The following is an 11,150-nucleotide window of genomic DNA, read 5'->3' as shown; positions in this document are numbered from 1 at the left end:
TTAAATAAATTGAATCTTTACTACTTGGGACACTTGTGAGGTCCTACCATGGTGTCGTCATTATCTTGAGAGTAATAACTTTTCCACAGCTAAAATAAACTTCCAGTGGAACTAAGATTGAAGTTATGATTGCACATTCTAAACATTTTCTTAGACTTTAGAGACACATCATAGGTGTATTAGTACATATGTGTACACACACACACACACACACACACACACACACACATACACACGCAGAGCAACCCCTACATATGAATGGAGTGATTTCAGGAAGTTTATTTGTAAGCACTAATGACCATTCTCTGTAGGAGTACAGTTGCCATTCCAGGACAAAAAGCTATTTATCTCATATTTCACACTATTTCAAGTGCTGCTTTTATGGGTCATCTTTCCCCAGTTTCCTCTCTGGACAGCAGAAATATAACTCTCTGCACCACCAACCCTACGCACACTGTAAAGCCCATTCTGTTCTGGGTGGTGTATGTTCTAGCAACCCAAACACTTATCAAGTAATGTTCCTGATTTACAGTAATTCTATAGTTGTTTATATCTTTAAAATTATAAAAAATCCCTTGTACGTTTTGTGTTGAGTATTTTATTAACCCTATGGAAATTAGTAGCTGAGAAGGACAGCTTAAAGCAATCAATTTGTCAAAAACTCACTGTGACTAGAGTGAACATTCCTTCTCAAAGAAGCCCAGCATCTCCTGCATGCCATGTTCCTCGCCTCCCACAATCTCCTATCTCAGAGACTCTCAGCAGTGTGGACTATGGGGCTTCTGTAACTACGTGAACTTGGATGTGAAATTGCCGGCATTTATCAGGATTTGGGTACTAAAATACTCTTGGGGCTCTTTCTTACAGGATGGAGAACCTAATTCGGGGACGGAATCCCCCACAATACCAGCGAAGCCCTTGTAAAGAGGTTCGTGCAGCACTTCGGAAGAGGTCTGAGGAGGAGCGTAAGTATTAATAGGATCACGCTGACCTAGGTAGATTTTTGTGGTGAGTACTGCAGCGAAATAAGCGGATTCACCTCTAAAGTAGCAAACGAGAGAGGGATTCAATAAATATTTGTTGAATTGACCTAATTAAAAAAAAAAAAAAAAAAAACTACGGTGAATCCAAGCACCAAGAGCCCTGTCACCCCATAAGCTGTCTTCCAGGGCTCCAAGATGTTCGCCTGGCATTTGGGTTCCATCTTCAAAGGAGACTAGAAAGTTCTGCACAGTGTTTTTGTTGCATGATGGGGATCAGTGTTCTGAGGATCTAGGGTGAAGAATATTAAGAAAAGTGCTTAAAATCAACATTTTGCAGTTTCCTTTTCACGGTATTTCTCTTTTCAACATTTTTCTTTCTTAAAACTCTGTACTCTTTGAAAGTCACTATGTTACCAGAGAACAAATGCCTGAGGGGAATGTAAACCTGTTTGTCAAACTGAAGTGTTTGATTCAATGGAATGTAGTAAAATGTTTTGAAAGACAGATGTTATCGATGACACTATAAAGGCACTTTAACCGTCCTTGCATTATTAGGTATTAGAATGTTTAGGAGCTGGAGAGATGGCTCAGCAGTTAAGAGCTCTGGCTGCTCTTTCAGAAGTTCTGGGTTCAGTTCCCAGAACCCACATGGTAGGTCACAACCATCCATAACTCCAGTTCCAGGGATCCAGTGCCCTCTTCTGACCTCTGAGGGCATTGCATGATGCAGGTGCACTTAACTTACATGCAGGCAAAGCATTCATTCGTACACAAAAAAATAAATTCTAAAGAATTAAAGAATGTGTAGTCGCCTGCAGACTTTATTTAAATATTTATAGTTCATATCATATAACATATTATTGGAGAGTTTTGACACGATAGATACAGTGTTTATAAGATGACTCATAATACTAATTTTTCCATGCTATTTGCACACAGTATTTTCAGGCTACTAAGTCATGTTCCATCAGGACAGATATCCATCTGAATTTTGCCCTTTTATAAGAACTTGCATTTCTTGAGGATAAAGTTAATGTAAGTGGATCCATGGCGGTAGGCAGTGCAGCAGATCATTGAGATTATATTTGCATTTTAAATTAGTTTGAAGTACACTGCTCTGGGTTAAGACCAAATACTTTAGATCTGGGAAAACTCCGCAAATGAAGTACTTGCTCTTTGTGCTGTGTTGTAAAGTCAGTAGGTAAGTGCTTTCAGCGGACTTCTGTGTTGCTCACTAGAGTGTTCATCTTCTTTTAATTGGTGGATTTACATCTTCCGCACCAAAAACAATAGCTAATTAACTCTAAAATGTGAAAGTGAAAATATAGTTCAACCAAAAGCACTTGTAATATAAAGTTCCTTACATGTAAACGCTACCTTTTTTTCTGAATTCACAGGAAATGTTGGGCTTTCCTCTTTCCTGGTTAGGGCCTCATATCAGCCTCTGGTATAGGTCTATGGATTTTACTTAAAACCTTAGAAGGGGATTTTGGGGATAAGCTGGTAAAAGTGACTCTCCCGGGTTGCATTTAACACAGTGATTATTGTCAGTTCTCTTCTTATACTGCGTTTGGTAGGACAGTGTTTACTCAGCTGTGGTTTGTTGGTGTTATCGTCCTGATACCTGTTTCCATATTAAGAAACTTTATTGAAACACAATATTTATTTAGATATTCTTCAGACATCCTTTCATGCTGTGTAGAAAGATGACTAATTATGACTCAGGACATATGATCCAGAGAACCTGGATCTTACAAAACATTGTTTTTTAAAAGCTTTATTTTGTTGTTCTTTGTGGCAGAGTCTCGTTAGGTAGTGTAGGCTAGCCTCCAACTCATGATCCTTCTTCCTCAGCCTCCCACATGGCTTGGGAAAGATTTTGAACCCTGGTCTGAAGTAGTGGGTCTTCAGTTGTGGCATCCAAGCCAGCAGTACATAAAACACTTAAGACCTTGTTAGACATGCAGATTCTAAAGCCTAAACTTGCTGAATAGAGATCTCTTCAGACTAGAGCAGCGATCCGTACTTTAAGAAGCCCTGTGTGAGACTGCAAAGCAAATCAAGTTTGCAAACCACCAGCTAAGCCAAGTGATTGATGACAGATGATAGAAAGTCATGGTCTATACAGAAGAACAATGATGTGAGATATATTTCATATTTATGGCTTATGGTCGTCTAATGTGAAATATATACAATAAGATACTTCATATGTAGCTTAAAAGGTAAGTAATATAGCTGTTGCTTTTGTTATAAATTTAATTGAAATTTAAAGTCAATATAATTTTGTTGTTTTTCAGAAAGGTTTAGATAATCTCTTGTTAAACTAATAAGAGTTCCTTCCTGTGCTATTACAGAGGAGCATTAACTCCTAGGGAAAGACACCATCTTTTTATGATTGAAACAGACTATTTTGGTACTTTATTAATTTTAGACACACACGAAAGGGTTTATCCTATAATGTGACACAAGGAACAATATGACCAGCTGCAAAGCACTGGGGATTATTTTTCTGAAAAATTCAGCTTACATATTTTTAATGATGGTAATGATGCATATGCCTTATAGGATTGTTCTGACATGAAAGAGAAAGCTCTATATTAAGTACATTGCACACAAGCTGGGACGTGGCATGTTTTCTTCTACCTTTTGATTCCATTCTCTGCCTTTTCCCTTGTTGCTAATTCTCTTACACCAAATTAATCTTTTGTTTGAGACTAATAGGGCACAATTTTGGTATAAAAGCATGCAAATATTTCCAGTATGCATGAGGACCATGATTCAATCCCCAGCACTGCTGAAAAACTACAATTCACAGGTTATTCCTGTTTATGGAAAAAAGATATGACACAGTACAAGTTACAGGCAGACAGCATCAAGACAATATCACAGTCATGCTGGACTGTAATTCACATTACACAGCAATGCATCCACCACATGGTCCTTTGATTCTACACATTCAGCCTAGGGTCTAACCCACACCTTCGTTTCAATTCCCATGGAAAGCTACCACCTCAGAAACACATCATCACCTCAGAAAGTCTAGAGGCAGCATCTACCTGTCAGGAGAATGTGGAGCGTGTGGAACTCAGTTCGTTCAGCAGGACTCTCTAATTTGGAGATGTTTTGTGAGGAAGGTTTTTCTAAGTGGCATGTTTAACACTGATGGCTTTTATAGCTGTCTATAGTCTTGCACACGTTTTCAGCACTGAGATCAACATGAGGTCACCAGACGCTGCTCTTAGACAGTTATTAAATATTCATTTCATCTAACCATGCTACATCTAACAAGGCCAAGCAAACTTTCAGTGAAAAATAAATGGAATCTTATACAAACACACTTTAAACGTGGTCAAATTATTTCTTATAAAAAGCCAAATAAAAACTGTCCTCAAAATCTCTGGCCAGTCAGCTGAAGTCCTACATTTTTGTTCACAGGCCAATCTTCCCAAAGAGTTGTGCCTGGTCAGTTCATGTGCTTGCTTCTGGCTGCTCCTTAAACAAGCCCAATCTGGCTCTGGCTCGGTCACTCCAGCAGGAACAGGTTTCGCTCAGGTCACCAGTAACCTCTTTATGCTGCTGTCATGGTTTTCTATCTCCATGGCAAACCTGACAATAAACTCGTGGGCTTAAAACATGGCCATTTGTTATCTCTTGGTTAAGGGTCAGGTGTCTAGGCCTGGAGTCCAGACTCAAGTTTTTCTGCTCCAGGTCTCTCCAGGTTGGGTAGGGTCTCTTCCAAAACTCAGTCAGGGGAAGGATATGTGTTCTAACACTTCCACACTGCTGGTAGAATTTCTTAGAAATTCATCAAATCACTGCCCTCTTTCTGCTGGCTGCCATCGGGTGTGCCTGTCTGGGTACAAATACCTTCCTGCGTGTCTTATTGTACAGACATTCCAAACATGAGTATTTATTCTCCCTCTTAGAGAGTCCCTCCCCTATTGTAAGTCCTTCCACCTGACTAAGTCAGAACCACCCCAGATAATCTCAGTTTTGATTAATTCAAAATAATTTTATTGGAACCATAATGTCAATTTTGCCATGTACTTTGGTTAGAGGAAGGTCATGTTTCTCCTCTTGTGACAGGGTTTTCACGGGGATCTAGCATCAAAGGATACAATGATGTTCATTGCAAATCTCAGAATTCCAGTTGTCATTTATTGAACTTGCCGAACATCTTTAAGCGCCTTCTGTCAAATGCCATAGTCTGAATGTTTGCATCCCTCCAAAGTTTGTACAGTTTCAAAGGATGGTGGTAGGAGTCTTTGAGAAAGATGGAGAGTGTCAAGACAGAATCGTTGTTGGTCACCTTACATCAGAGGCCCCCTCGAGGCGTCACACCCCTTCCCACCAAGTGAGCACACATGGAATAGGCACTATCCATGAGCCATAAAATGTTCCTCACCAAGATACTAAATCAGCCAATGCTTTGATTTTGGACTTCCCAGCTTCTAGAAGAACCATGAGAAATGAATTCTGTTGTCCTTAAGCCTCCCAGCTTGTCATTACCTGTTTCAGCAGCACCAACAGATCAACACAGAAGCTCCTGATGTCAGGGCTTTCACAGTGAGGAGCACAGTGCTGTTGGTGCTCCTCACACTGTCAACCATGTGTCTCCTTCCAGCCCTTAAATACTAGGGTTTCTGGAAACCCAGTGAAGTCTTCTTCTCTTCAGATATATTGCCTGTACCACCCCTAAAGACCATCTCATTACACATGGTGTCCGCTCTTCCTATAGTCAGATAACGCACAAATAGATACATGTAGCCCAGGCCATTCATCCAGAAGTCTACTTAATGCATCTTCTTAGCTATTTCAACAGTGAAAACTCAACAAATGCTAAATCAGATTCCAGATGCTCCTTTGCAAAGCCTGAACTCATTCCAGTACTTTTATATGACTTTTACGTGGTATTAAAGATCGTGTGATCTCAGGATCATTTTTCACACTCTGCCGCCTACTTCTGCTCTCCACTTTAATTTCGAGGTCTCTCAGTGTCACCTCATAGGTATTATTTGAATCTGTCCACAAATAGCCATTGCCAAGATTCCAAGGTTCTAACCAACTTTGTTAAGTGACTCTCCAACATACAGTTCTGAAAACCTTTCATCTTAACATCGCCCTGAGATTATAGACCCTGTTCCCAAGGACAAAGAAAGACCTTCCTGTAGTTTATAAGACCTTGCAGAGTCTTACCCCCACCTAGTCCTTCAAATTCCTCTCACACCCGATTCCTTGTTTCTCTGCTCCAACCATACTGTAGCTCTTTTAGACTTTGAACACAGCAATTCAAGAAGAGAGGATCATTTTGTACCATTTGTTGAGTAGGCTACATGGTTTCCAATGAATGTTCTTGACACCTTTGTCAAGAATGAAGTGGCTGTGGCTGCGTGGGTTGTTTATGGGACCTGCATCATGAACTGTTCCACCTTCCCATGCTCTTTCTCCCTGTGGTTGTCCAGTATACTTTGAGGTCAGGAACCTCTAGTTGTGATCAGGATTGCTTTGGCTGTCTGTGGTCTTTTGTGTTTCCATATGAATCTCAGTATTAGTTTTTTAGTTTCATGAAGAACGTCATGGGGTTTTGATGGAGACTGCGCTGAATCTATAGACCACTTTGGTGACACAGAGCCATTTTCACAGCTTTAAGTCGGGCAGCCCAGGAGCCCGTGTGGTCTTTCCCACCTTTTCTGTCGTCTTTAGGTTCTTTTTCCAGTGCCTTAAACTTTTCTTCTTCTTGCCTAGGTTTGTTCCTAAGTAATTTTGAAGCTATTATGAGTAGGACATTTTTCTAATTTTTTTCTCAGCAAGTTTGTTCTTGATGTATAAAAGCTACTGGTTATTACATATTGATTTGGTGTCATTCATTTTTAGTGAAAGTGTATATCAGATCTGTTAGTGGAGTGTGCCGGGCATGGTGGAATCCTAGCACTCGGGAGGCAGAGGCAGGCAGATCTCTGTGAGTTCAAGGCCAGCCTGGTCTACATAGTGAGTTCTGGGACAGCTGGGGCTGCAGAGAGACCCTGTCTCACAAAGAAAAATAAAAAAAGTAGAATGTATAGGACATTTTAAATATAGAGTCACATCACCTGCAAATACAGATAATCTGACATCTTCTTTTGCTATTGTTATACCTTTTATATCTTTCTCTTTTGACTTTAGCTAAGACTTAAAGCACTGTATTGAACAAGAGAGGAGAGGTGGGCATCCTTGTCTTACTCCAGAGTTTAGAGGAAACACAGTTTTTTCCCATTTAGTACAATGTTGACTATGACTTTGTTGTGTATAGACTTTATTATATTGTAGTAAGTTCTATGTTTCCCTAATTTCTTCAGTCTGTATAGCATGAAGTCATGTTGAACTTTGTTACATGTTGCTTCTGCATCTATCAAGATGATCATGTGATTTCTAGCCTTAAGTTTGCTTATATGGCATATTACATATTTTGATTTATATATGTTGAACCAATCTTGCATCCCTGGGATGAAATGAACATGCTCATAATCTTCTTACTGTGTTCTTGAATTCAATTTGCAAGTGTGTTGTTGAGAAATTTCACATCCATATTCATTAAGGAAATTGTGTTGTAGTTTTGTTGTGTTTTATCCAGTTTTGGCATCAGGATAATACTGGCTTTCTAAAAGGAGTTTGGTAAAGCCGGGTGTGGTGGTGCACACCTGTAGTCCCAGCACTTGAGAGGCAGAGGCAGGTGGATCTCTGTGAGTTCAAGGCCAGCCTGGTCTGCATAGCGAGTTCCAGGACAGCTGGGGCTACAGGGAGATCCTGTCTCAAAAAGACAAAAAAAAACAAACAAACAAAAAAAAAACGTGGTAGAGTTCTTTCCCTTTCTAATTTGTGGAGCAGTTTGAAAGTTTTATTTGTTTTGTTGTTGTTGTTGTTGTTGTTGTTGTTGTTGTTGTTTTTAAATTATCCTTAAAAGTTGAGTAGAATTCAGCAGTGAATCCATTCAACCTTGGACCTTTCTTTATGGGGACAGTTTTCATTACTGCCTCAATCTCATTGCACGCTCTGGGTCTGTTAGGGATGTTCATATCTTCTGACTTTAGCTTTGTTAGGTCAAATATGTTTAGAAATTGATCATTTCCTTTAAGTTTTCCAACTCATTGAAATACAACTTTTCAAAATATGTTCTAGCAAGCTTCTAGACTTGGTTGGAGCCTGGCGTAACAACTCCCTTTCTGTTAATGATTAAATTACTTTCTATCTTCTCTCTCTCTCTTCTTTACAGTTATGTCAATTTTGTTAATCTCTTCAAAGAATCAACTTTGTTCAATCAATTATATGTTTTGTTCTTTCAGTATTTATTTTATTAATTTCTTCTTTAATCTTTTTATTTCTTAACATTTACAGCATTTGGGATGGGCTTCTTCTTGTTTTCTAGAACCTTAAATTACACCATTAGGTTATCTGAGATAGCTCTGAGTTTGTTTTAATGTGTGTGGAATATTACATAGAGATCTGCCAAATTCAATTGATCTGTGGTATCATTTAGCTCTGAAGGCTTTTTGCTGGTGTTTAGTTTGGGAGATCTATTTAAATATGAGTTTGAGGTATTTAAGTCTTTCATTATTGTGTCAGGACCACTGTGATTATTTGTACAGTTTAACATTTGTTTTATGAAATTGAGAGCCCCAAGGTTCAAACGGTGCTGGGGAAACTGAAGAGTCACCTGAAAACAAATGAAATTAGATTCATACCTTTCACCCTGAACAAAAATAAACTAAAAATGGATCAGAGAGTTTAATTTAAACCCTGACATACTGAAACTGTTATAAGATAGAGAAACCTTTAACAACATGTAGGCACAGACAAGAGTTTTCTGAATAGAGCTCTAATTGCCCAGAAAAACCCGAGTTGACAAATGGGATTGGATGCAATTAAAATCCTTCAGCCTCTATTTCATTAATTTCTTCCCTAATCTTTACTATTTCTTGATATTTATCGCATTTGGGATCACCTTCTTGTTTTTCTAGACCCTTGAGATACGTCACTAGTACAATAGAGGCATCAAAGGAAACTGTCAGCAAAGTAAACAAACAACCTACAACATGAGAAAAACGTTTGCAAGCTTTATTTCAGACAGGTTTAAAAACTCTAATATGTGAATAATTATAAAAATTAAACGCAAAGAAACCCAAGCTCCTGATCAAGCATTGGGCCAGTGAAGTGAAACGATGTTCATGGAAAGCGCGATAACCCAACCCAAGCAGAAAATCATGTCATGTGATCGTTTCAAATACCAAAAATATTTTAATGTTAGCAATTGGTAAATGGCATTAGATCTAGTATATTACTGCCTTGAACTAGAGGGCACTGGAAGTACTAAGCTTGGTCCTTGTCTCAGTATGCGTTACAAATGCCTGATACTGTCAAGTGTAAGCCTAGTGTTCCGTCTGTATTTGACCTCCATGTCAAGATGTTAGCTTGCTTTTAAACCACCCTGTCTTCGCCCGCTCCCCCAGGAAAGGGGATGGAAGCCAGGGTCTCATGCATGCTAGGCAAGATGTAACTAGGGCCACATCCAAGCCTACCCCACCCACAAACACACCCCACTCCCCTTTCCACTTAAAACAATTGAGACAAGTTCTTGCTAAGTTGCCTAGGCCGGTCTTAAACTGATTCTATAGCCCAGGCCAGCACTGAGATTTCAATCCTGCCTCAGTCACCCACCGTGGCTGTGATTTCAGGCTTGCACAGACAGGCCAGAGATAACTAACCCTTCTTTCAACATTGTTTTTCACTCTGCTTTCAAATAACTCTGACACTCGTTTTTACTACATTTTAAATGTGTCAGTGAATCAAGAATTGAAAAATCAGGGGCTAGAGAGGTGGCTCAGCAGTTCAGAGCACTGACTGCTCTTGCAGAGGACCTGGGTTCTCAACACACACGTTGGCTAACAACTGTCCATAACTCCAGTTCTAAAGGATCCATCACCCTCTTCTGACCTCCGTGGGCATTTCATGACACAGGTGCACTTATATGAGTCCAGGCAAAACATACATACACATAAAATAAAAGTAATAAATATGTTTTTAAAACTTCTAAAAAAAGAATTAAAAAAATCAATCCCGTTTCACATGCTTCTTGATAAACAGAGGAAAAAAAAAATCATTGCAGGAGTGCAGTGTGCCAGGGGGTCTTCCAGTTGAGAAGACCTGGAGAGTTTAGATTCCAGCACTGGGGAGACAGAAGGAGGAGGACTGTACGTTCCAGCCCAGCCCAAGCTGGACCAAACCAAACGAAGAAAACGGATTTTGGAGCTCCAGTTCCCAGCCGACTTAACTCCAGCTCTGCTGCGTGATGAGAGTTCTGTTCTTCACGAGGTCCTTTTTTCTATGTGAGGTCCTTTTCCCCTCTGAGCCCTGCATTTTATGTACGGCTCACATTGTCATGATCTTTGGTTTTTCCTTGAACCCCCTTAATCCCGTTTCTCTGCATTTTATAGCCAGACTCTCTATATGTCTTTCTTCACTTGAGGGCGGCTCTTCTTCCTCAACTTTCAACAATTACCAGTTGCTTTCTGTGGCAGATGGTGCCGAAGCTCAGCAGGATTAAGTCATGTATGCAGTGTCACATGGCTAGTAAGTCTACAGCTGTGGCACAGTGTAAGTTTGACTTCCCAAATAGTGTTATGCCACTTTGCCATGCTGACTTCCCATGCTGACTTCCCATGCTACTCAGTCCCCACTGCGTCGCTGCAGGATACTCTGTTTAATGCAACAGTTTTCACATAAAACATCGTACATACAAAGAAATGTGTGCAACATGTATTCTGGGGACACAGAGAATCCCCCAACTCTGCTCCGCAGTTCAGTTAAATGCATCCATCCCAGGAGACCAGGCCCCCCAGTCCTCTTTGCTCAGGTCCCTCTCTAGGACTATTGCATAAGCTCTACAACAAATCAAATGGATAACATGCACTATTTTAGCAAGAGGGTTCACGAGAAACAGGTGGTCGGTGATTTCTGATAGCCTCCAATTGTGATCTACAAAATCTTATTAAATACTATACTTTCTATATGCTTCCATTGCAGTTACATAGGGCCATATCAGTTCATTAGAAAACTAAATTTTACTCAGTAGAATTTTATATGCACACACAATTAATACATTCAGTTGATTACTTGATTATGTTATCATAATGT

General features: G+C 39.7%; 1 protein-coding gene across 10 annotated transcripts in view; it reads left to right on the top strand.

Annotated features, from left to right (window-relative positions):
- The first annotated feature begins 615 nt into the window (after nt 1-615).
- Nucleotides 616-11,150, top strand: part of Lrrc7 (leucine rich repeat containing 7) — a 432,681-nt gene continuing 422,146 nt past the window's right edge. For 7 of the 10 annotated variants that reach the window (XM_029569851.1, XM_008846095.1, XM_008846093.3 and 4 more), the window contains exon 1: nt 616-965. In XM_029569851.1, the coding sequence (XP_029425711.1) occupies nt 869-965 (97 nt within the window). In that variant the 5' untranslated portion in view covers nt 616-868. The remainder of the gene's footprint in view (nt 966-11,150) is intronic. The other 3 variants (XM_008846094.1, XM_008846098.2, XM_008846092.2) reach the window with 2 other exon arrangements.

Source organism: Nannospalax galili, unplaced genomic scaffold (genome assembly GCF_000622305.1).
Source record: "Nannospalax galili isolate Female #2095 unplaced genomic scaffold, S.galili_v1.0 scaffold442, whole genome shotgun sequence".
Taxonomy (NCBI): Eukaryota; Metazoa; Chordata; class Mammalia; order Rodentia; family Spalacidae; genus Nannospalax; species Nannospalax galili.
Note: the sequence above shows the minus strand (reverse complement) of the source record. Positions and strands in the feature narration are given on the sequence as shown.